At 51.0% G+C, this 20,936-nt stretch overlaps 1 protein-coding gene across 4 annotated transcripts in view; it reads left to right on the forward strand.

Moving 5' to 3' along the window:
- Nucleotides 1-16,659, forward strand: part of ECE1 (endothelin converting enzyme 1) — a 128,598-nt gene extending 111,939 nt beyond the window's left edge. For 2 of the 4 annotated variants that reach the window (XM_024250734.3, XM_024250728.3), the window contains exons 15-19: nt 5,846-5,956; nt 6,679-6,746; nt 8,455-8,645; nt 12,047-12,142; nt 13,753-16,659. In XM_024250734.3, the coding sequence (XP_024106502.1) occupies nt 5,846-5,956; nt 6,679-6,746; nt 8,455-8,645; nt 12,047-12,142; nt 13,753-13,929 (643 nt within the window). In that variant the 3' untranslated portion in view covers nt 13,930-16,659. Of the gene's footprint in view, nt 1-5,845; nt 5,957-6,678; nt 6,747-8,454; nt 8,646-12,046; nt 12,143-12,846; nt 12,976-13,752 lie in introns of those variants that run through there. The other 2 variants (XM_063719634.1, XM_063719627.1) reach the window with 1 other exon arrangement.
- Nucleotides 16,660-20,936: the final 4,277 nt, after the last annotated feature.

Raw genomic sequence — 20,936 nt, forward strand, 5'->3', positions numbered from 1 at the left:
CACTACCACGACTGGTGGGGTCTCAGGGTGCCCACAGAGGCCTGGGGAAGGTTCTGGATGGGCTTGACAGCTGTGCTTCCCAAAGCTCACTGCACATCAGAGCCCTGGGGAACTTTTTCAAAGATACAGCTTCCTGGCCAGGCGTGGTGGCTCACGCCTATAATCCCAGCACTTTGGGAGGCCAAGACAGGTGGATCACCTGAACCCAGGAGTTTGAGACCAGCCATGGTCAACGTGGCAAAACCCTGTCTCTACTAAAAATACAAAAATTAACCGGGTGTGGTGGCGCACACCTATAGTCCCAGCTACACAGGAGTGAGTAGCTGAGGCACGAGAATTGCTTGAACCCGGGAGGCGGAGGTTGCAGTGAGCCGAGATCGTGCCACTGCACTCCAGTCTGGGTGACAGAGCAAGACTCCATCTCAAAAAAGAAAAAAATATATATAGCTTCCTGACCTTAAATCAGGATAACCTAGAATGAGACCTGGTCTTTGTCCTTTTTATTCCTGTCTCCTCAGGCCAATCACAGTAGTAGCTCATGCCTGCAATCCCAGCACTCTGGGAGGCCGAGGTGGGCAGATCACTTGAACCTAAGACTTCAAGACCAGGTTGGGCGACATAGGGATATGTGGTCTCTACAAAAAATTTTAAAAATTAGCTGGTCGTGGTGGCACGAACCTGTAGTCCCAGCTACTGGGGAGGCAGAGATGGGAGGATCACTCGAGCCCAGGAGGTCGAGGCTGCAGTGAGCCAAGATCATGCCACTGTACTCCAGCCTGGGCAACAGAGTGAGACCCTGCCTGAAAAAAAAACAAAAACAAAAACAAAAAAAACTGTCTCCTCAAAAAAATTAGATGTAGTCAGCCCAGTTCTAGTCTTCAGTCCAAGGTCCTTCCATTCCTCAGTGCAAACATTTGGAATAAATCTCAGGGAAGGGTGCAATCAACTTCTCTTTGCCTCTGGTGCCCCCTGGTGGACTATAGGGGTTCAAACATCTCTATTTCCTTCATTTCCAGCCTCCAACCAGGACACCCCGCTATGTACAAGAAGGTGGGCTTTTACCTTCAGAACGTGGCATAGGCTCTGTTGCCAGTTTATCTGAAGTGTTTTAACTTAGCTTGAATTTTTTTATTTAAATTTCCTTGCCTACCCATTGAAGTAGTTATGATTATTTGAATATAAATATGATGTCTTAAATTCCTCCATATGGCCAGGTACAGCGGCCCACGCCTGTAATTCGAACGCTTTGAGAGGCCAAGGTGGGAGGATCTCTTGAGCCCAGGGGTTTGAGACCAGCCTGGGCAACATGGTGAAACCCCATCTCTACAAAAAATTTTAAAAATTAGCTGGACGTGGTAGCATGCGCTTGAGCCCAGGAGGTTGAGGTTGCGGTGAGCTACAGTTGTACCACTGCACTCCAGCCCGGGCTACAGAGCAAGACCCTGTCTCTAAAATAAATAAATGCATAAATAAAGTTCTTGGCCAGGTATGGGGGCTCACACCGGTAATCCCAGTACTTTGGTAGGCCAAGGTGGGTAGATCACCTGAGGTCAGGAGTTCAAGACCAATCTGGCCAACGTGGTGAAATCCTGTCTCTACTAAATATACAAAAATTAGCCAGGCATGGTGGTAGATACCTGTAATCCCAGCTACTTGGGAGCCTGAGGCAGGAGAATCGCTTGAACCCGGGAGGCAGAGGTTGCAGTGAACAGAGATTGCGCCACTGCACTCCAGCCTGGGCAACAGAGTGAGACTCCATCTCAAAATAAATAAAGTTCTCAGTATCTTCCCATGGCTGTGGGGCCCACCTGGAGGAGGCAGAGTGACTGTCTAGGCTCTTAGAGGAAACGTGGTATCCATCTCACTGCACTCCTTACTCACCCTTCCCCTCTGTACCAGGGAAGTCATTGAAATGCCAAATACCTCATGACTATATACCGTTACTTTCAAAACCTCTTTTGGTCTTGGGATCCTTCTACACTCTTAAAAAAATTATTGCTGGGCACGGTGGCTCACGTCTGTAATCCCAGCACTTTGGGAAGCCAAGGCAGGTGGATCACCTGAGGTCGGGAGTTCAAGACCAGCCTGACCAACATGGAGAAACCCCATCTCTACTAAAAATACAAAATTAGCCAGGCGTGGTGGCACATGCTTGTAATCTCAGTTACTCAGGAGGCTGAGGCAGGAGAATTGCTTGAACCCGGGAAGCAGAGGTTGCGGTGATCCAAGATGGTGCCATTGCCACTGCGCTGGCCCTGATTTTTTTAAAATTTTATGGAAAATAACTATTTTCAAAAAATTAATGAGAAGAGAGGTATCATTTTACTTTTTGCAAATTTCTTTATGTCTGGCTTAATCAAAGACAACTGGATTCTCATATCTGATTCTGCAGTCAGTCTGTTACCATATGTTGTTTTGATATATAGAAAGAATTCTTGGCCAGGCGCGATGGCTCACGCCTGTAATCCCAGCACTTTGGGAGGCTGAGGCGGGTGGATCACGAGGTCAGGAGTTCAAGACAAGCATGGCCAAGATGGTAAAACCCCATCTCTACTAAAAATACAAAAAATTAGCCAGACGTGGTGGCGGGTGCCTGTAATTCCAGCTACTCAGGTGGCTGAGGCAGAGAATTGCTTGAACCCCGGAGGCAGAGGTTGCAGTGAGCCGAGATCACACCACTGCACTCCAATTGCCCTCCAGCCTGGGTGACAGAACAAGACTTTGTTTCAAAAAAAAGAGAATTCTTGCCTCACATAGGAATTTAGTTGGGAAAGGGAGGGATGAGGAATATTTTAATAGTCTTTTCTGGTACTTGTGCACGTTCTTCTGATACTACACCAAAACTCGAAAAGTGATAATTTTTTAAAAGTTATTTGCAATATGGAATCTGAAACCACATCCATGAACTTTATTTTTTTCTTTTTTCTTTTTTCACTGTATCACCCAGGCCAGAGTGCAGTGGCATAATCTCAGCTCACTGCAGCCTCAACCTTCCCAGGCTCAGGTGATCCTCCCACCTCAGCTACTTGAGTAGCTGGGACTACAGGTGCACACCACCACACCTGGCTAATGTTTGTATTTTTTGTAGAGACAGGTTTCACCCTGTCACCCAGGCTGGAATTTTTGTAATTTTTTTTGCCCAGGCTGGTCTCGAACTCTTGGGCTCAAGCAATCCTCCCACCTCGGCCTCCCAAGGTGCTAGGATTACAGGCATGAGCCACCATGCCCAGCCCTCATGAACTTTTCATACTCTGTTACACTAAATTCCATTGGTCTGTCCTGCACTTTGAATGGATCTTTTACCCAGGCGTGATTTTGTAACATCATGCATTAGTCATTTGGAAAACAATGGTTCACTGAGTTTTACAGATCTTCCAAATGGTGATACTTCCACTATACAATAGCAAAAAAATCCACATTTGTTAATATCACTGCTGACCTCATGAGAAAAGCATTTAATTATTATTGGTAAAGGTGTCAAACTTGTGGTGGCCAATGTAAGTTTTTCAAAATTTTAATTTTAGCCTGAAACTTCAACATTTTTTAAAATCTCATATTTTTATCATTGGCAACAGATGGCTTGAGTTGTTTTCCTTGAGGTGATAAGCTCACTTTATTCATTTTAAAGAAAATCTCTGCCAGATATCCAAGTCTGAAATTCCATACTTTACCAGTCATCCTAAAAGTACCAACAGGGTTCCATGAAAGAAGCAGAATGCTTTATATGTGGATTTCCCACTGGTCACATGGAATATTAAAAAGTCTTCTGCCAGGTGTGGTGGCTCACACCTGCAATCCCAGCACTGCAGGAGGCTGAGGTGGGAGGATCGCTTGAGGAATTCAAAACCAGCCTGGGCAACACAGCAAGACTCCACCTCTATAACATTTAAAAAAAAAAAAAATTAGCCAGGCATGGTCACGAGTGCTTGTAGTCCCAGCTACTTGAGAGGCTGAGGTGGGAGGATAGCTTGAGCCCAGGAGTTCGAGGCTGTAGGGAGCCATGATCATGCCACTGCACTCTAACATGGTTGTCACAACAAGATCTTGTCGCTTAAAAAAAAAAAAAAAAAATCTTGTATTCAGGGGTTGAGATGTAATGAAATTAATCATTATGACTGGGCGCAGTGGCTCATGCCTGTAATCTCAACACTTTGGGAGGCCAAGGTGGGCGGGTTACTTGAGGCCAGGAGTTCAAGACCAGCCTGGCCAACATGACGAAATCCTGTCTCTGCTAAAAATATAAAAAATTAACCGTGGGTGGTGGTGCACACTTGTAATCCCAGCTACTCAGGTGGCTAAGGCAGGAGAATCACTTGAACCTGAGAGGTGTAGGTTGCAATGAGCCAAGGTCACACCACTGCACTCCAGCCTGGGCGACAAAGTGAGACTCTGCCTCAAAATAAATAAATAAATACATACATACATAAAGCAAGCTACTTCATCAAGGATGTTCTAAGTGAAAATGGCAGATTGGCTTTTTTATTTTGGCTGTGAGCCCATGCTAATGAGGAACTCGGGGCTCAGTGACCACCAGAACCTTCCTTGATTCATATCAGGCTCCAGCAGTTTTACCTACTGTTGCTTTTGCACCATCCATGCAAGTGACACGATGGAAAAGGGAAATCACATCTTAATATTATTATGAAAATAGTTTTGATTTTGGCCGGGTGTGATCGCTCACGCCTGTAATCCCAGCACTTTGCGAGGCCAAGGCAGGTGGATCACCTGAGTTCACCAACATGGTGAAACCCCATCTCTACTAAAGATACAAAAAATTGCCAGACATGGTGGCAGGCGCCTGTAATCTCACCTACTTGGGAGGCTGAAGCAGGAGAATCGCTTGAACCCGGGAGGCGGAGGTTGCAATGAGCTAAGATCGCGCCACTACACTCCAGCCTGGGTGACAAGAATGAAACTCTGTCTCAATAAATAAATAAATAAATAAATAAAATCGTTTCAATTTCATGGATCCCTTAAAAGGGTCTTGAGGACCCTCCCCTCCAGGTGTCTACAGACCACGCTTTGAAAACTGCTAATAGATACTCTTCAGTGGTAACTTTTCAAAATCTTTTTCTTTTTTTTTTTTTTTTTTTTTTTGAGACAGCCTTGCTCTGTCACCCAGGCTGGAGTGCAGTGGCACAATCTCAGCTCACTGCAATCTCCACTTCCCGGGTTTAAGCAATTCTCGTGCCTCAGCCACCCACGTAGCTGGGATTACAAGTGTGCGCCACCACACCTGGCTAATTTTTTTGTATTTTTAGTAGAGACAGGGTTTTGCCATGTTGGCCAGGCTGGTCTTGAACTCCTGGCCTCAAGTAATCCGCCCACCTCAGCCTCCCAAAGTCCTGGGATTACAAGCGTGAGCCACTGTGCGCTGACATTTCAAAATCTAATGGCTCTTCCTGCTCTTTGTAAGAACCTCAGTATTCCACCGTGTGATGTGACATCATTAATTAACTGATTCCTTATTTATAGACAGTCAGGTGTTTTCTAGTTTTCTCCTAAAAAACAGTCCTACACCTGGGCACAGTGGCTCACGCCTGTAATCCCAGCACTTTGGGAGTCCGAGGCAGGAGGATGGCTTGAGGCTCAGAAGTTGAGGCTGCAGTCAGCCATGATCACACGACTGCACTCCAGCCTAGGCGACAGAACGAGACCCTGTCTCAAAACAAACAAACAGTCCTTCTGTAGATGTCCTTGTACTTGTGTGCACTTGGGCCTGGGGTCAAGGAGAGTCTGCATTTTTAATGCCCTTGATCCGGATCCCCAAGCAGCACTCCAGGCGGGCTCTCCCCACCTGCCTCCCACCCTATGCTGAGACCTCCCGCATGTGTGTTGCTTGCAGGTGGAGCATGACCCCACCCATGGTGAACGCCTACTACTCGCCCACCAAGAATGAGATTGTGTTTCCGGCCGGGATCCTGCAGGCACCATTCTACACGCGCTCCTCACCCAAGTAGGCTGCCTCTGGGGCCCCTATCCCAATTCTTTTCCCCAGCCCTCAGTGGACCCCCAGCCCAGCCCTGAGGCCCATACGACCTAAGCCAGTCTCACCATGTGATCTTTGCCCCAGGTGTCCAGGTGGCTTGGGATGTCAGAGATGTTGCAGAGGAAGCAACATCCTCACCCACTTTCCTTCCCTCCAGTGAGATCTGGAAGCCCTGCCAAGTGGGGTATTGGGAGCATCTCATGGAATCAAGAGCCCTACCTCGGGGAAACGCCCCTCTGACAATGTTACAACACAGTCAGAGCTGGGGAGTGGGGAGGGTTAAGGCTGCTGTCTCAGTTTGAATCCCAGGTCTGCTATTGGATGATTGTGTGGTCCTTGGGCAAAGCAATTGACCCATTCCCAGCCTTGGTCTACTCATGAATAGAGCTGGTCAATGGTGACCATTGCTAACTCTTTTGCAATGACTGAAGAGGACGGTTCAGTCTGTAGAGCATCTAGCACAGTGTGTGGTGCCCAGTGGGCACAGCTGACCACACAGACTGTGCCCAGCCTCCGTCTGGCTTCAGGGGCCTCGCTGGAGACTCAGGCCATGACCACACCCTTATCAACACAGAGCCCTGTGGAATTTTGCTATATCTCTAAGCCCAGGAAGTGAGGGTCACATATCTGGACAAGAGTGAGGCCCTCCTCTCAAAGCATCACCTCCACCTTTGTGTCCTTCCCTCCAGAGCCTTAAACTTTGGTGGCATTGGTGTCGTCGTGGGCCATGAGCTGACTCATGCTTTCGATGATCAAGGTACGAATTCCAGCCGGGCATGATGGTTCATGCCTGTAATCTCCATGCTTTAAGAGGAGGATTGCTTGAGGGTGGTAGTTTGAGACCAGCCTGGGCAACATAGCAAGACCTCCATCTCTACTAAAAAAAAAAAATTAGGCTGGGCATGATGGCTCATGCCTGTAATCCCAGCGCTGTGGGAGGCCAAGGCAGGTGGATCACCTGAGGTCAGGAGTTCGAGATCAGCCTAGCCAACATGGCGAAACCCTGTCTCTACTAAAAATAAAAAAATTACCCGGGCATGGTGGCGGGTGCCTGTAATCCCAGCTACTCAGGAGGCTGAGGCAGGAAAATCGTTTGAATCTGGGAGGCGGAGGTTCCAGTGAGCTGAGATTGCACCACTGCAGTCCAGCCTGGGTGACAGAGCGAGACTCCATCTCAAAAAATAAAATAAAATAAAATGTATCTACTAAGAAAGTAAAAATTTAGCCAAGTGTGGTGGCAAAATTTTAATAGTCCTAGCTACTTGGGAGGCTGAGGTGGGAGGCTCACTTGAGCCCATGAGTTTGAGGCTACAGTGAACTATGATTATGATTGCACCACTGCCTGGTACAGGTTCCTTGGTCTCCTTCAGACTGGGCCAATCATCTTCCAGGCCCCACTGCCTTTGCTTTCTGCATCCTTCACTTCTAAGGGTCTTAGCTTTGGAGACAGATGGATCTGGATTCAAATCCTTGCTCTGCCACCTGCCGATTATATGAAGTTTAGCAAGCGCTGTCATTTCTCCAGGCCCCCATGTCTTGTCTGTAAAAGGAGCGTGATGGTTCCACCCTCCTGTGGTGATTGGGAAGACTGTGTGAAGTGTGTAGTGAGGTGCCCTGCTCGTGGAAGTTGTCCCGCTCTTGGCGTTCCTATTAGGTTTAGCAGAGAGTGGACATTTCTCCACCACTCCAGAGACTTCTCCAGTCCAACTGCAGTCAGGGGGCGTTGAATCAGTCCCTTCTCTCCAACTAATGTCCAAAATCCTCCTCATTGCCTCCTGCCTTGGGCACTCCCAGGCAGAGATGGAAGAGGCAGAGACCTGGGTGGCCTGGGCATGTCTTGTGATCCTAGGTTGGCTGGCTCCATCTGCCTCTTCCTAGGCATCTGTTACTCAGGGTCAGGGGCTCTTAGCCAGTGTTGAAAATAAGCCAGGCACGGTGACTCACACCTGTAATCCCAGCACTTTGGGAGGCCGAGGCAGGCAGATCACTTGAGGTCAGGAGTTCAAGACCATCCTGGCCAACATGGTGAGACCCCATCTCTACTAAAAAAAAAACACAGAAATCAGCTAGGCGTGGCGGCATGTGCCTGTAATCCAAGCTACTCTGGAGGCTGAGGCACAATAATCACTGGAACCCAGGAGGCAGAGATTGCAGTGAGCTGAGATTGAACCACTGCACTCCAGCCTGGGTGGCAGAGTGAGACTGTCTCAAAAAAAAAACAAAGCAAGCCCCACTGAGCCTCGGGCCACGTTGGAGTTTTCCCCAATCTCTCTCCTCCATCCTCTCCCGCCTCTGACTGGCCACCCCATCCACGTCCCTCGGCACTCACAGGGACCTCGTCTCCCCATGGTGGCTGGAGGACAGGGGTGGACGGATGAACCGCTTCTCACCAGGAGCAGGGAGGAGCAGCAGGTCCCCGCTCTGCCACTCCCTCCCTTGACATGATGCCTCCCTCTGACCCACAGGACGGGAGTATGACAAGGACGGGAACCTCCGGCCATGGTGGAAGAACTCGTCCGTGGAGGCCTTCAAGCGTCAGACCGAGTGCATGGTAGAGCAGTACAGCAACTACAGCGTGAACGGGGAGCCGGTGAACGGGCGGCACACCCTGGGGGAGAACATCGCCGACAACGGGGGCCTCAAGGCGGCCTATCGGGTGAGAGCCCCGCTCCCCACACGCGCCCGGGCCCAGCGCTGGCTCCTTCCAGATGCGTGTCCGTAGAGGATCATCACGGACAACCAGGGCAGGCGCAGCAGCCGTGCGAGCTTCTGTTTCCTCTTCTGCGAAATGGGGGGTGGCGAGGACTAATCGCGATGCCGACCGTGGAGGCCCCCGCCATAGAGCTTGGCACCAGAAGGCTTTGTGCTCTGAGTCTGGCCTGACAGAGACACAGGAAGGGGCTCGGGCTGGATCCGCCTGAAGAGCCTGCCTGTTCTCACCTCTGCAGGGGAAGCCAGCACCAAGTCAGCCAGCTGTGGGTCTGGGAGGCCCCTGAGGACTAAGCAGCCAGGGCAAGGAACGCTGGTTGTGGAGCCAGTTCTGGGTTCAAGTCCCGGTTCTGGAGTAAGTCACAGAACCTCCTTGAGCCTCACTTGACTTGGCTCTGATTAGCTACTACCTGCATTATTGGGTTGTTGGGAAGATAAAACAAGATGATTTAGACATGGGCTGACCCAGAGAGACACTCAGAGATACTCGCTGAGTCAGATGGGAGAGGTAACAGAGGTCACGAGAGAAAAACAGTAGGTGTCTGTCAGAGAGATTAAGACAGGGCTTCCTCCCAACCATGGCAGTAAGAGCAGAAGTCCATAGAGCTGTCATTTATTGAGGCCTTCTTAAGTGCCAGGCTTGGACTATTCCCAGCAGCTTTACAATTAGGTATATTATAATCCCCATTTTGCAGATAAGCAAACTGAGCCCAGAAACATTGGATAGGATGCTTAAAGTCCACGAGTCAATGAAAGGTATTGAGAATCTCTCCAGCAGGGGCTGTGTTTGAAGCTCATCCTGCTCTCAAAAAGCTTATACTTTTAGTGGAGGCCGGAAGGGGAAGAAAGGCAAATAAATACATAATAAATCCGTAAGATAATATCAGCTATTGATAAAGTGACAAATATAAACTGGGGCAAAGTAATGAGGAATAACAGGGGGTAAGAGGAATAATGGGGGGGACGCTGGCCACGGCAGGCCTTCTCTGGGGTTATGATATTTGCATAGAGACCTAAATGATGAGGAAGAGCCTGGGAAAAGCTGGGGAAAATGGTCTCAGCAAGAGGAAGAGCAAGTGCAGAGGCCACGAACTAGACACAAGCCTGGCACGTCCAAGGACGGGAAGAAGGGCGGGGCAGAGTGCAGGGAATGCGGGGACCAGACCACTCCAGGCTTCTGTCGGCTGCGGCTGAGGAAGGAGCTTGGGTTTTGTCCTGGTTATGATAGAGAGACACAATATAGGGTTTTAAAATAGAGGAATGACATGATTCAGCTTACCCTTTAAAATGGGTCGGCCGGGCGCAGTGGCTCACGCCTGTAATCCCAGCACTTTGGGAGGCCGAGGTGGGCAGATCATTTGAGGCCAGGAGTTCAAGTCCAGCCTGGCCAACATGGTGAAACCTCGTTTCTACTAAAAATATAAAAATGGCTGGGCACGGTGGCTCATGCCTGTAATCCCAGCACTTTGGGAGGCCTTGGTGGGTGGATCACGATGTCAGGAGTTCAAGACCAGCCTGCCCAAGATAGTGAAACCCCGTCTCCACTAAAAATACAAAAATTATCCAGGTGTGGTGGCAGGCACCGGTAATCCCAGCTACTCGGGAGGCCGAGGCAGGGAATTGCTTGAACCCAGAAGGTGGAGGTTGCAGTGAGCCAAGTTCGCGCCACTGCACTCCAGCCTGGGCAACAGAGCAAGACTCCATCTCAAAAATATGTACATATTTATATATAAAAAATAGCCGAGCGTGGTGGCGCATGCCTGTAATCCTAGCTACTTGGGAGACTGAGGCATGAGAATCTTTTAAACCCAGGAGGCAGAGGTTGCAGTGAGTCAAGATTGTGCCACTGCACTCCAGCCTGGGTGACAGAGCGAGACTGTTTCAAAAAAATAAATAAATAAAAATAGAACAAGAGTCCTCTGGGTGCCGTGGCTCATACTTATAATCCCAGCACTTTGGGAGGCCAGGGTAGGTGGATCACAAGCTCGACTTCAAGATCAGCCTGGGCAACATGGTGAAACCCCGTCTCTACCAAAAATACAAAAAAACTAGCTGGGCATGGTGGTGTGTGTCTGTGGTTCCAGTTACTCAGGAGGCTGAGGTGGGAGGATCGCTTGAGCCTAGGAGGTGGAGGTTGCAGAGAGCCGAGATTGTGCCAATGCACTCCAGCCTGGGCAACAGTAAGACCTTGTCTCCAAAAAAAAAAAAAAACCAAAAATGAGTCAGCACACCTACAGCCCATGGGCCAAATCTAGCTGTGAGGCTGTTTTTGTAAATGAAGTTTCTTGGGGTCGCAGCTGGCTCCATTTGTTTCCATGTCTGTGCCTTTTTTTTTTTTTTTTTTTTTTTTTGAGACAGGGTCTCACTCTGTCACCCCAGGCTGAAGTGCAGTGGCGCGATCTCGGCTCACTGCAACCTCTGCCTTCCTGGTTCAAGTGATTCTCCTGCCTCAGCCTCCCGAGTAGCTGGGATTACAGTCATGCACCACCGCACCTTGGCTAATTTTTGTATTTTTAGTAGAGATGGGGTTTCACCATGTTGGCCAGGCTGGTCTCAAACTCCTAACCTTAGGTGATCCACCTGCCTCGGCCTTCCAAAGTGCTCGGATTACAGGTGTCAGCCATCGCACCCGGCCGTGTGGCTGCTTTCATGCTGCAATAGCAGAATTGAGTCATTGCAACGGTGACCATTAACCCACAAATCCCAATGTACTCACTCTCTGGCCATCCACAGAAAAGGTTTGCCAGCACCTGCTTCCTAAGGTTCACTGAAGTTGCTTTGCCAGGAGGGGAATGGAATTGAATCCGCCTGAGTCAGAAGACTGATTAGAAAGCTGTTGTGAGGTTGTCCAGGCAAGAAACAGGGTAGAGCAATGGGAAGGGGGGCGGAGCAGTAGTCAGTGTTTGATCTGAGAGAAAGAGAAGAATTGAAGAAGCGTTCTGGGTTTGGGGCCTGGGACGATGGATGGTGGTACCATTGACTATGATGGGAAAAGGTGTGTGTGTGTGTGTGTGTGTGTGCACACACACAGTGTGGCTCTGTTTATACCATGTTAAGTTTGAGATGCATCTTGGCTGTCCAGCTGGCACAGTTGAATATACACATCAGGGAAGAGGCTGGAGCAGAAGGTGTAAATGTGAGAGCTGTCAGTGCGTAGAAGGTATTTTAAGCCATAGGGCTAAATGAGTGCACATCAAGAAGAGGGCTCCCCTAGGCTGAGCCCAGGCCCAGATCCCCAGAAACTAGTCCCTGCCCCAAGACGGGGGAGCTCCCTGAGACCTCCATACCAGTCCCCTCCTTCACCACCTGCCATGGGAACCCCTGAGCTTTGGTTTTCTCTCCTCCCAGGCTTACCAGAACTGGGTGAAGAAGAACGGGGCTGAGCAGACGCTGCCCACCCTGGGCCTCACCAATAACCAGCTCTTCTTCCTGGGCTTTGCACAGGTGAGTCCATTAGGAAAACATGCCACACATGGTACATTCTGCCATCTTGATGTTTCAAGAGCCCAGAGAGCCGAAAGGCAAGTTCCCCACAGATTGAGAACTTCCCAAGTTACTGGACTGTGCACAGCACACGTGCCCTGTCATTAGAGAGATGCACGGAAGGGCCAAAAGTACCAGTGAAGGGATTCCTGGATCTGGTGAATGAGAAGACGAGGTGATCACTCAGGGCCCTTCTGGTTCTAGGGTTCTAGAGATTTCTTAAACTTAAGATGCCCAGCCAGGCACAGCAGCCCACGCCTGTAATCCCAGCACTTTGGGTAGCCGAGGCAAGCGGATCACCTGAGGTCAGGAGTTTGAGACCAGCCTAGTGAAACCCTGCCTCTATGAAAAAATACAAAAAAAAAGCCAGGCGTGGTGGTGGCTGCCTGTAGTCCCAGCTTCTTGGGAGGCTGAGGCATGAGAATCACTTGAACCCGGGAGACAGAGGTTGCAGTGAACCAAGATCACGCCACTGCACTCCAGCCTGGGCAACATAGCAAGATTCTGTCTTGCTATTATCATCCCAGATCATCCTTTCAGTCGGCATTCATCTGGTAGCCTTCTGCTGGCACTCAGAGCTACCAGGCCATTAGACAATTTGTTCTGCCCAGGAAATGAGAGATCTGGACTAAATCCAAGCTTTTCCAACTGATGTTTGGACACAGTCCTTTGTTCAGATGGAATCGAATGCAGGTGCCTCAGAGATGCTGCGCTGGCTGAAGGAGAACAGTTTGGAGACAACTGCGTTAGAGGCTGCTGGTATGGGGGGTGACACATAGCAGCCCTACACCAGCCTACTGTCTCTTCCCGACCCACTCGGGGCCCTCCTGACTCCCGGGATCTCAGGATCAGGTAGGGGGCTCATCCCCCTGGTGTTGTATTTTCTGGGTTTTGTTTTTTTAGAGACAGAGTCTCCTTCGGTTGCCCAGCTTGGAGTGCAATGGCATGATCTCGGCTCACTGCAACCTCGACCTCCCGGGTTCAAGTGATTCTCCTGCCTCAGCCTCCCATGTAGCCGGGATTACAGGCATGCACCACCACGCCCAGCTAATTTTTGTATTTCTAGTAGAGACGGGGTTTCACCATGGTGGCCAGGCTGGTCTTGAACTCCTGGCCTCAAGCGATTCACCCCGCCTTGGCCTCTCAAAGTGCTGGGATTACAGGCATGAGCCACCACACCCAGCCTTGTTTTGTTTTTTGAGACAGGATCTCTCACTCTATCACCCAGGCTGGAATGCAGTGGCACAATCTGAGCTCGCTGCAGCCTTGACTTCTCCGGCTCCAGTGATCCTCCCACCTCAGCCTCCCCAGGAGCTGGGACCGTAGGTGCACACCACCATGCCTGGTTAATTTTTTTTCTTTTTAATTTTTTGTAGAGATGGGGTCTTGCCATGTTGCCCGAGCTGGTCGTGAACTCCGGGCTCAAGCAGCTCTCCCACCTTGGCCCCCAAAGTGCTGGGATTACAGGTGTGAGCCACCACGCCTGGCCTCCCCTGCTGTTGTAATGGGGGCAATCTGGCAGCCCCAGAGCCCCACAGTGACCCTGGCCTCTCCCTGTTGCCCCTTCAAAGGTCTGGTGCTCTGTCCGCACACCTGAGAGCTCCCACGAAGGCCTCATCACCGATCCCCACAGCCCCTCTCGCTTCCGGGTCATCGGCTCCCTCTCCAATTCCAAGGAGTTCTCAGAACACTTCCGCTGCCTGCCTGGCTCACCCATGAACCCGCCTCACAAGTGCGAAGTCTGGTAAGGATGAAGCGGAGAGAGCCAAGACGGAGGAGGGGAAGGGGCTGAGGACGAGACCCCCATCCAGCCTCCAGGGCATTGCTCAGCCCGCTTGGCCACCCGGGGCCCTGCTTCCTCACACTGGAGGGTTTTCAGCCAGAACCGAGCCCATGGTGTTGGCTCTCCACGTGACCCGCAATCTGATCCCCTGTGAAGAGCCGGACATCCCAGGCACACGTGTGCGCCACCTTCAGCAGGCATTCGGGTGCCGGGCTGGTGGCTCATCAGGCCCGGGCCCCACGCTGACAAGCGCCAGATATGCCACAAATACCACTGTGTCAAATGCTTTCAAGATATATTTTTGGGGAAACTTATTTTTTAAACATTGTGGAATACACTGGAAATCTTCAGGGAAAAACGCATTTAAACACTTTTTTTTTTTAAGGAAAGAATTGGTATATTTATTATGTTCTGTTTTTCTAAATAACCTGTGGACAAGGGAAGCCCCACTGATTTATTCCCTCTCTTCCCCACTCCCTTTGAGGCTGGGCTGAGGCAGGGATCCCTCTTCCCCACTCCCTGTGAGGCTGGGCTGAGGCAGGGATCCCTCTTCCCCACTCCCTGTGAGGCTGGGCTGAGGCAGGGATCCCTGGGCCACAGAGCAAGTCTCCAAATCAGACAGCTGCCTCAGCTCTTGGGATGTGTGATTTCAGCTCCTGTCACCTTGTGCAAGGCGTGGAGACAAGTAGAGGTGTGGAGGCCAGGCAGAGAGAGGAGCCGGCTCTGGGGGGGGCCCAGCTCATGGGCACTGCCCCTTTAGCTAGCCTGCCTCCATCCCCTGAGTTCAACAGTGGGAGCCCTAGCTGGGAAGTTCTGATCCCCAAAGCCACAGCAGGGGACTGATGGCTATGGCAGAATGAGGTCGGGTCAGGACCCTCAAACACCATCTGGGGACACCAAGCACCCTGAATCCAGACTGCAGGAGCCCTGTGGGGTGAGACTCTGTCAGAGATACACTGCTGGCCACAAGTGTCCCCTCTCAGTCCCACCTTTTCGGGCTGTCCCATGTCTATCTCAGGGGCCCGTTACCTCTCTGCAGCAGTCCCCCATCCCAGCCACACCAGGGTCTGTCTGGCCAACCGTCTTCCCCAGGGAAAGGAGAAAAGAGAAAACAGGCCGGGCCCAGTGGCTCACTCCTGTAATCCCAGCACTTTGGGAGGTTGAGGTGGGTGGATCACCTGAGGTCAAGAGTTCAAGACCAGCCTGGCCAACGTGGGGAAACCCCATCTCTACTAAAAAAAATACAAAAATTAGCCAGGTATGGTGGTGGGCACCTGTAATCCCAGTTACTCAGGAGGCTGAGGCAAGAGAATCTCTTGAACTCAGGAGGCAGAGGTTGCAGTGAGCTGAGATTGCGCCACTGCACTTCAGCCTGGGTGACAGAGGGAGACTCCGTCCCAAAAATAAGAAAAGAGAAAGAGCTGTCACCTCCCGCAGGACCCAAATCCTCTCTCTGAGCACCGTCGTCCACCACATGGCTGGGCCTGGCTCCCAGGACCAGTCTAGTCCTCTAGTGCCTTATCTGAGGCTGCAGCTGCCAGTCTCCACCCCAAGGAGACAGCCCCTGCCCCTAGATGCCCCTTGGCCTCCGCAGTGCAGCCCCCAGGTGTCCTGACTGAAGCACAGGCCATAGCCCCATTTCCCCGGTGCCTGCAGGGCTAACCTCCATGGGAGCCCAGGAGCTCTGGCCGGCAGGTCCACGGCGCGGGGCATCGGAAGACTGCAAAACTGCTGGACTTACCCTGGGCTGCATTGTCCATTGTCGGCCCCTGGGTTGAATCAAGATAGTACTCGCAGCTGGATGGATGCTTTTAGCCAGGGGACATTGTGAGGGGAAGATTCCTCAACCCAGTCTGGCCTGTGGTGTCTGTCTCCTCCCTGAGACCACAGTTTCTCCAATAGCAGATTCACGGGCTCCACCAAGTGGAAGCACGTGCCCTCCACAGCCACCGCCTTCCCACCTCAGCAGCCCAGGCCTCCTGGCCCAGCCCTGCCCAGACAGTGCTCTCCCCTCACCTGGGAAGCTGGAATCCTCCTGCCCGAGAGGAAGCAGACAGCACAGGGACACCCCTGCCACCTTGGGATCCGCCTCCAAGCTGGTGCAGGGTGTCGAGAGTGGATTCCAGATGGAGGCCCTGGTCCCAGCACGCAGCAGTCCTGGTAGCTCTGCAGAGGAGACAGGAACCCGCAAAGTAGCTGGAGCAGGAGCCAGCCACAGTCCCCTTGCCACATAGAGGCGGGCTTCTCCCAGCCATGGTGTCCCCTCTGCCTCCCCTCCCCCAACCCTCCTGCCTTCCATGTGGAGGGAGGTGGTCCTGCAGTGTCAGCACCAGCACCATGGGCTTGGACCCCCTCCCTGGACAGAGGCAGGTGTCCTAGGACTGGGGGTGCAGCCCGAGGGAATGGAGACCACACTCATGGCTCAGGTCTGCCAGGGCCGGCAGGGGGTTGGGGAAGAAGAGGGCTCAAGCTCAGCAGGGGTGGAAGCCCCTGCCACTGCCGCCACCTGCTCCAGAGCTTTAAGGAAAATGAAGTGAGACCCCTCCCCTTAGGCCTGGGGAGCCATAGGGCTGGCTTCTCTGTGGGTGCGTGGACATGGGGTTGGGAGCTGGGAATCTATTTTTTGTATTATGTTTTGTGCTACTGTAGTTTTGGTGTGGCACTATTGTAATGGAAATAAAGTACTTGTACGGAGGGCCATGTGTCTGGGTGTCTGTCCTCCCAGGGTGCTGTGTGTCCTGTGAGGCTGGCACAGGGCTGTCCACCCTAGCTTCTCCAGGTGTGGGCGCACCTGCCCCTGAGAGCAGGGGTCTTGGACCCTGACAAATGCCAGAAGGTTGCTCAGTACCTGTGCCCCCAGCCACCCTTCCTTCACCTACAATTGTAGGTGAGAATGATGCACATCACCACCTGGGTCCAAGAGGCCTCCTGGTAAAAATTTTTCTGTTATCTTCGAGCAAGGGAGTTTCCAGGTCTCAGATGTTTGGGCAGGGCAGGCAGTAGGGAAAATCAAAGAAAGGTGCAAGGAGGGCCGGGTGCGGTGACTCATGCATGCAATCCCAGCACTTTGGGAGGCCGAGGCAGGTGGATCACCTGAGGTCAGGAGTTTGAGACCAGCCTGACCAGTGTAGTGAAACCCCAGCTCTACTGAAAATACAAAAATTAGCCAGGCATGATGGAGCACACCTGTAATCGTAGCTACTTGGGAGGCTGAGGCAGAAGAATCGCTTGAACCTGAGAGGCGGAGATTGCAGGAGCTAAGATCGCGCCACTGTACTCCAGCCTGGGCAGCAGAGCGAGACTCCATCTCAAAAAAAAGAAAAAGAAAAAGCTGGGCATGGTGGCTCACGCCTGTAATTCCAGCACTTTGGGAGGCTGAGATGGGTAGATCACTTGAGGTCAGGAGTTCGAGACCAGCCTGATGACCATGGCGAAACCCAGTCTCCACTAAAAATACAAAAATTAGCTGGGCACAGTGGCGCACGCCTGTAGTCCCACCTACTCAGGAGGCTGAGGCAGGAGAATCGCTTGAACCTGGGAGGCAGAGGTTGCAGTGAGCCAAGATCATGCCAATGCACTCCAGCCTGGGTGACAGAGCAAGACTCTGTCTCAAAAAAAAAAAGGAAAGAAAAGTTCAAGAAAGAGTCTGTGATGTACACTGTGCCTCCTGGGGTTTGCATGTGTTCTTCACTGCCTGGAATGTTCTTGCCTGATAAACTACCCATCCTTGAAACCCCAGCTCAGCTTCTCCTCCTCTAGGAAGCCCTTCCTAACTTCCCAGTCAGTATCAGGAAACTCACACAGGCTTCCTTCTCCTATCACAGGGTATATATCGTGTAATAATATCGTGTTAGCCAGGATGGTCTCGATCTCCTGACCTCGTGATCTGCCTGCCTCGGCCTCCCAAAGTGCTGGGATTACAGGCATGAGCCACTGCGCCCGGCCTATTCAGGTCTTCTTTTATGTTCTTCAGGAAAATTGCATAGTTTCCTTTATAAAGGACTTGCCCATTTCCTTTATAAAGGACTTTATAAAGGAGTTTGCTAGGGCCACCCTAACAAAGCACCACAAACTTGGGGGCTTGCACAACTCCCAGTTCTGGAGGCTCAAAGTCCAAGATCAGTGTGTTGGCAACATTGACTCGGTTCCAGGCTCTCCTAGCTTCTGGCAACCTTTGGTGCTCCTTGGCTTGTAGAAGCATCACCCGGATCTCTGCCTTCGTCTTCATATGGCGTCCTCCCTGCATGCGTGCCTGTCTCTGTCCGAATTTCCCCCTTTTATGAAGACACCAGTCATACTGGATTAGGGCCAACCCTAATGACCCTGTTTTAGCTAATTACATCAGCAATGACCCTATTTTCAATTTTTTTCTTTTTTTTTTTTTTTTTTTCCTGAGACGGAGTTTCATTCTCATTGCCCAGGCTGGAGTGGGGTGGCATGATCTCGACTCACCACAACCTCCACCTGCCAGGTTCAAGCAATTCTCCTGCCTCAGCCTCCTGAGTAGCTGGGATTACAGGTACGCGATGCCACGCCTGGCTAATTTTTTGTATTTTTAGTAGAGATGGGGTTTCTCCATGTTGGTCAGGCTGGTCTCAAACTCCCAACCTCAGGTGATCCGCCCGCCTTGGCCTCCTTCCTCCCCGCTCTGAGACCCTGGGACCCCTCACTCCTCCCCTCCTCCTTCTCCCTTCTTTGTTAACAATAGATCCTACCCCCTCCCCACCCAGCTCCGTGCACACCCCACTCCCCAAGCAGGAATTAAAACCCCAGCCTGGCCCTTCAGGGATTTACCCTGCAGCTAAGCAGATGGAAATACACGCAGGATGGAAGTTGGGAACAAATGGAAAATAATAAATTGTGTAAGGAAAAGGGCGCAGCAGAGGCTATCCGTAAGGGTGAAGGAACTGCAGAAGGGAGGGACCGGAGAAGAGTCCACACTTCGAGAATCTAATACAAGAAGAAACCCAGTGAGAAATGGGCAAGTCCTTTATAAAGGAAACTATGCAATTTTCCTGAAGAACATAAAAGAAGACCTGAATAGGCCGGGCGCGGTGGCTCATGCCTGTAATCCCAGCACTTTGGGAGGCCGAGGCAGGCAGATCACGAGGTCAGGAGATCGAGACCATCCTGGCTAACACGATGAAACCTCATCTCTACTAAAAATACAAAAAATTAGCCGGGCATGGTGGTGGGCGCCTGTTGTGCCAGCTACTTGGGAGGCTGAGGCAGGAGAATGGCATGAACCCGGGAGGCAGAGCTTGCAGTGAGCCAAAATCGCACCACTGCACTCCAGTCTGGGCGACAGAGTGAGACTCCGTCTCAAAAAAAAAAAGAAGACTGAATAAATGCAGGTAAACACCCTGATCATGGATGGAAAGGTTCAATATAATAAACAATGCCGGCCGGGTACAGTGGCTCATGCCTGTAATCCCAGCACTTTGGGAGGCCGAGGCAGGCAGATCACCCGAGGTCAGGAGTTCAACACCAGCCAGGCCAACATCATGAAACCCCATCTCTACTAAAAATACAAAAAAAAAAAAAAAAAATTAGCTGGGCATGGCAGTGGGCGCCTGTAATCACAGCTACTCGGGAGGCTGAGGCAGGAGAATAGCTTGAACCCGGGAGGCGGAGGCTGCAGTGAGCTGAAATCGCGCCATTGCACTTAGCCTGGGGGACAATGCAATTATCTGCAGATTATTATTTATTAGATTTATTATTATTTGAGACTCTATCTCAAATAATAATAATAAAACAATGCCAATTCTCCCCAAAATTAATTTGCTATTGCAGTATACTCTCAACCAAAATCTCAAGGTAATTTTTCATGGAACTTGAAAAACTGATTGACATAGAAGATCAAATGCACAAGAGTGGCCAAGCCGGCTGGGCACGGTGGCTCACGCCTGTAATCCCAGCACTTTCGGAGGCCGAGGCAGGCAGATCGAGGTCAGGAGATCGAGACCATCCTGGCTAACACGATGAAATCCCATCTCCACTAAAAATACAAAAAATTAGCCAGGCATGGTGGCAGGTGCTACTTGGGAGACTGAGCAGGAGAATGGTGTGAACCTGGGAGTGAGCTGAGATTGTGCCACTGCATTCCAGCCTGGGCGATAGAGCAAGACTCCATCTCAAAAAAAAAAAGAGTAGCCAAGCAAGACAATTCAGAAAAAATAGAACAATGAAGTAGCTGGCCTGATCAAAATATGTTATAAAGCAATAGTGAATTACATATATGGTATTGGTGTGGGAATAGAGAAATTGAACACTTAGAATGGATTAGACAGCAAGAAATACTTCTGTGTCTGTGTGGGAATTGGTATGGGATAAAGGGGGCACTTGTGCAGTGGCACACACCTGTAATCCCAGCACTTTGGGAGGCCGAGGCAGGAGGACCGCTTGAGCTCAGGAGTTCGAGACCAGCCTGGGCAACACAGCAAGACACCTGTCTTTACTAAAAATACAAAAATTAGCCTGGTGTGGTGGCACATGCCTGTAGTCCCACAACTCGGGAGGCTGAGGTGGGAGGTTTGCTTGAGCCAGGAGGCAGAAGTTGCAGTGAGCTGAGATCACGCCACTGCACTCCAGCCTGGCTGACAGAGTGAGACCCTGTCAAAAAAAAAAAAGGGAGGCTGTGACTCCATCTCTTTAAAAAAAATAGGGAAGCTGGGTGCAATGGGCTCATACCTGTAATTCCAGCACTTTGGGAACCTGAAGATTGCTTGAGCCCACAAGTTTGAGGCCAGCCTGAGCATCATAGCAAGACCCCGTCTCTACAAAAAAATACAAAAATTAGCAGAGTGTGGTGGCACATGCCTGTAGTCCCAGCTACTCTGGAGGCTGAGGTGGGAGGATCACTTGAGCCCAGGAGGTCAAGGATGTAGTGAACTGTGATTGCACCACTGCACTCCAGCCTGGGTGACAGAGTGAGAGTCTGTCTCCATCAATCAATCAATCAATCAATCAATC

This window comes from Pongo abelii, chromosome 1 (genome assembly GCF_028885655.2).
Source record: "Pongo abelii isolate AG06213 chromosome 1, NHGRI_mPonAbe1-v2.0_pri, whole genome shotgun sequence".
Classification (NCBI taxonomy): Eukaryota; Metazoa; Chordata; class Mammalia; order Primates; family Hominidae; genus Pongo; species Pongo abelii.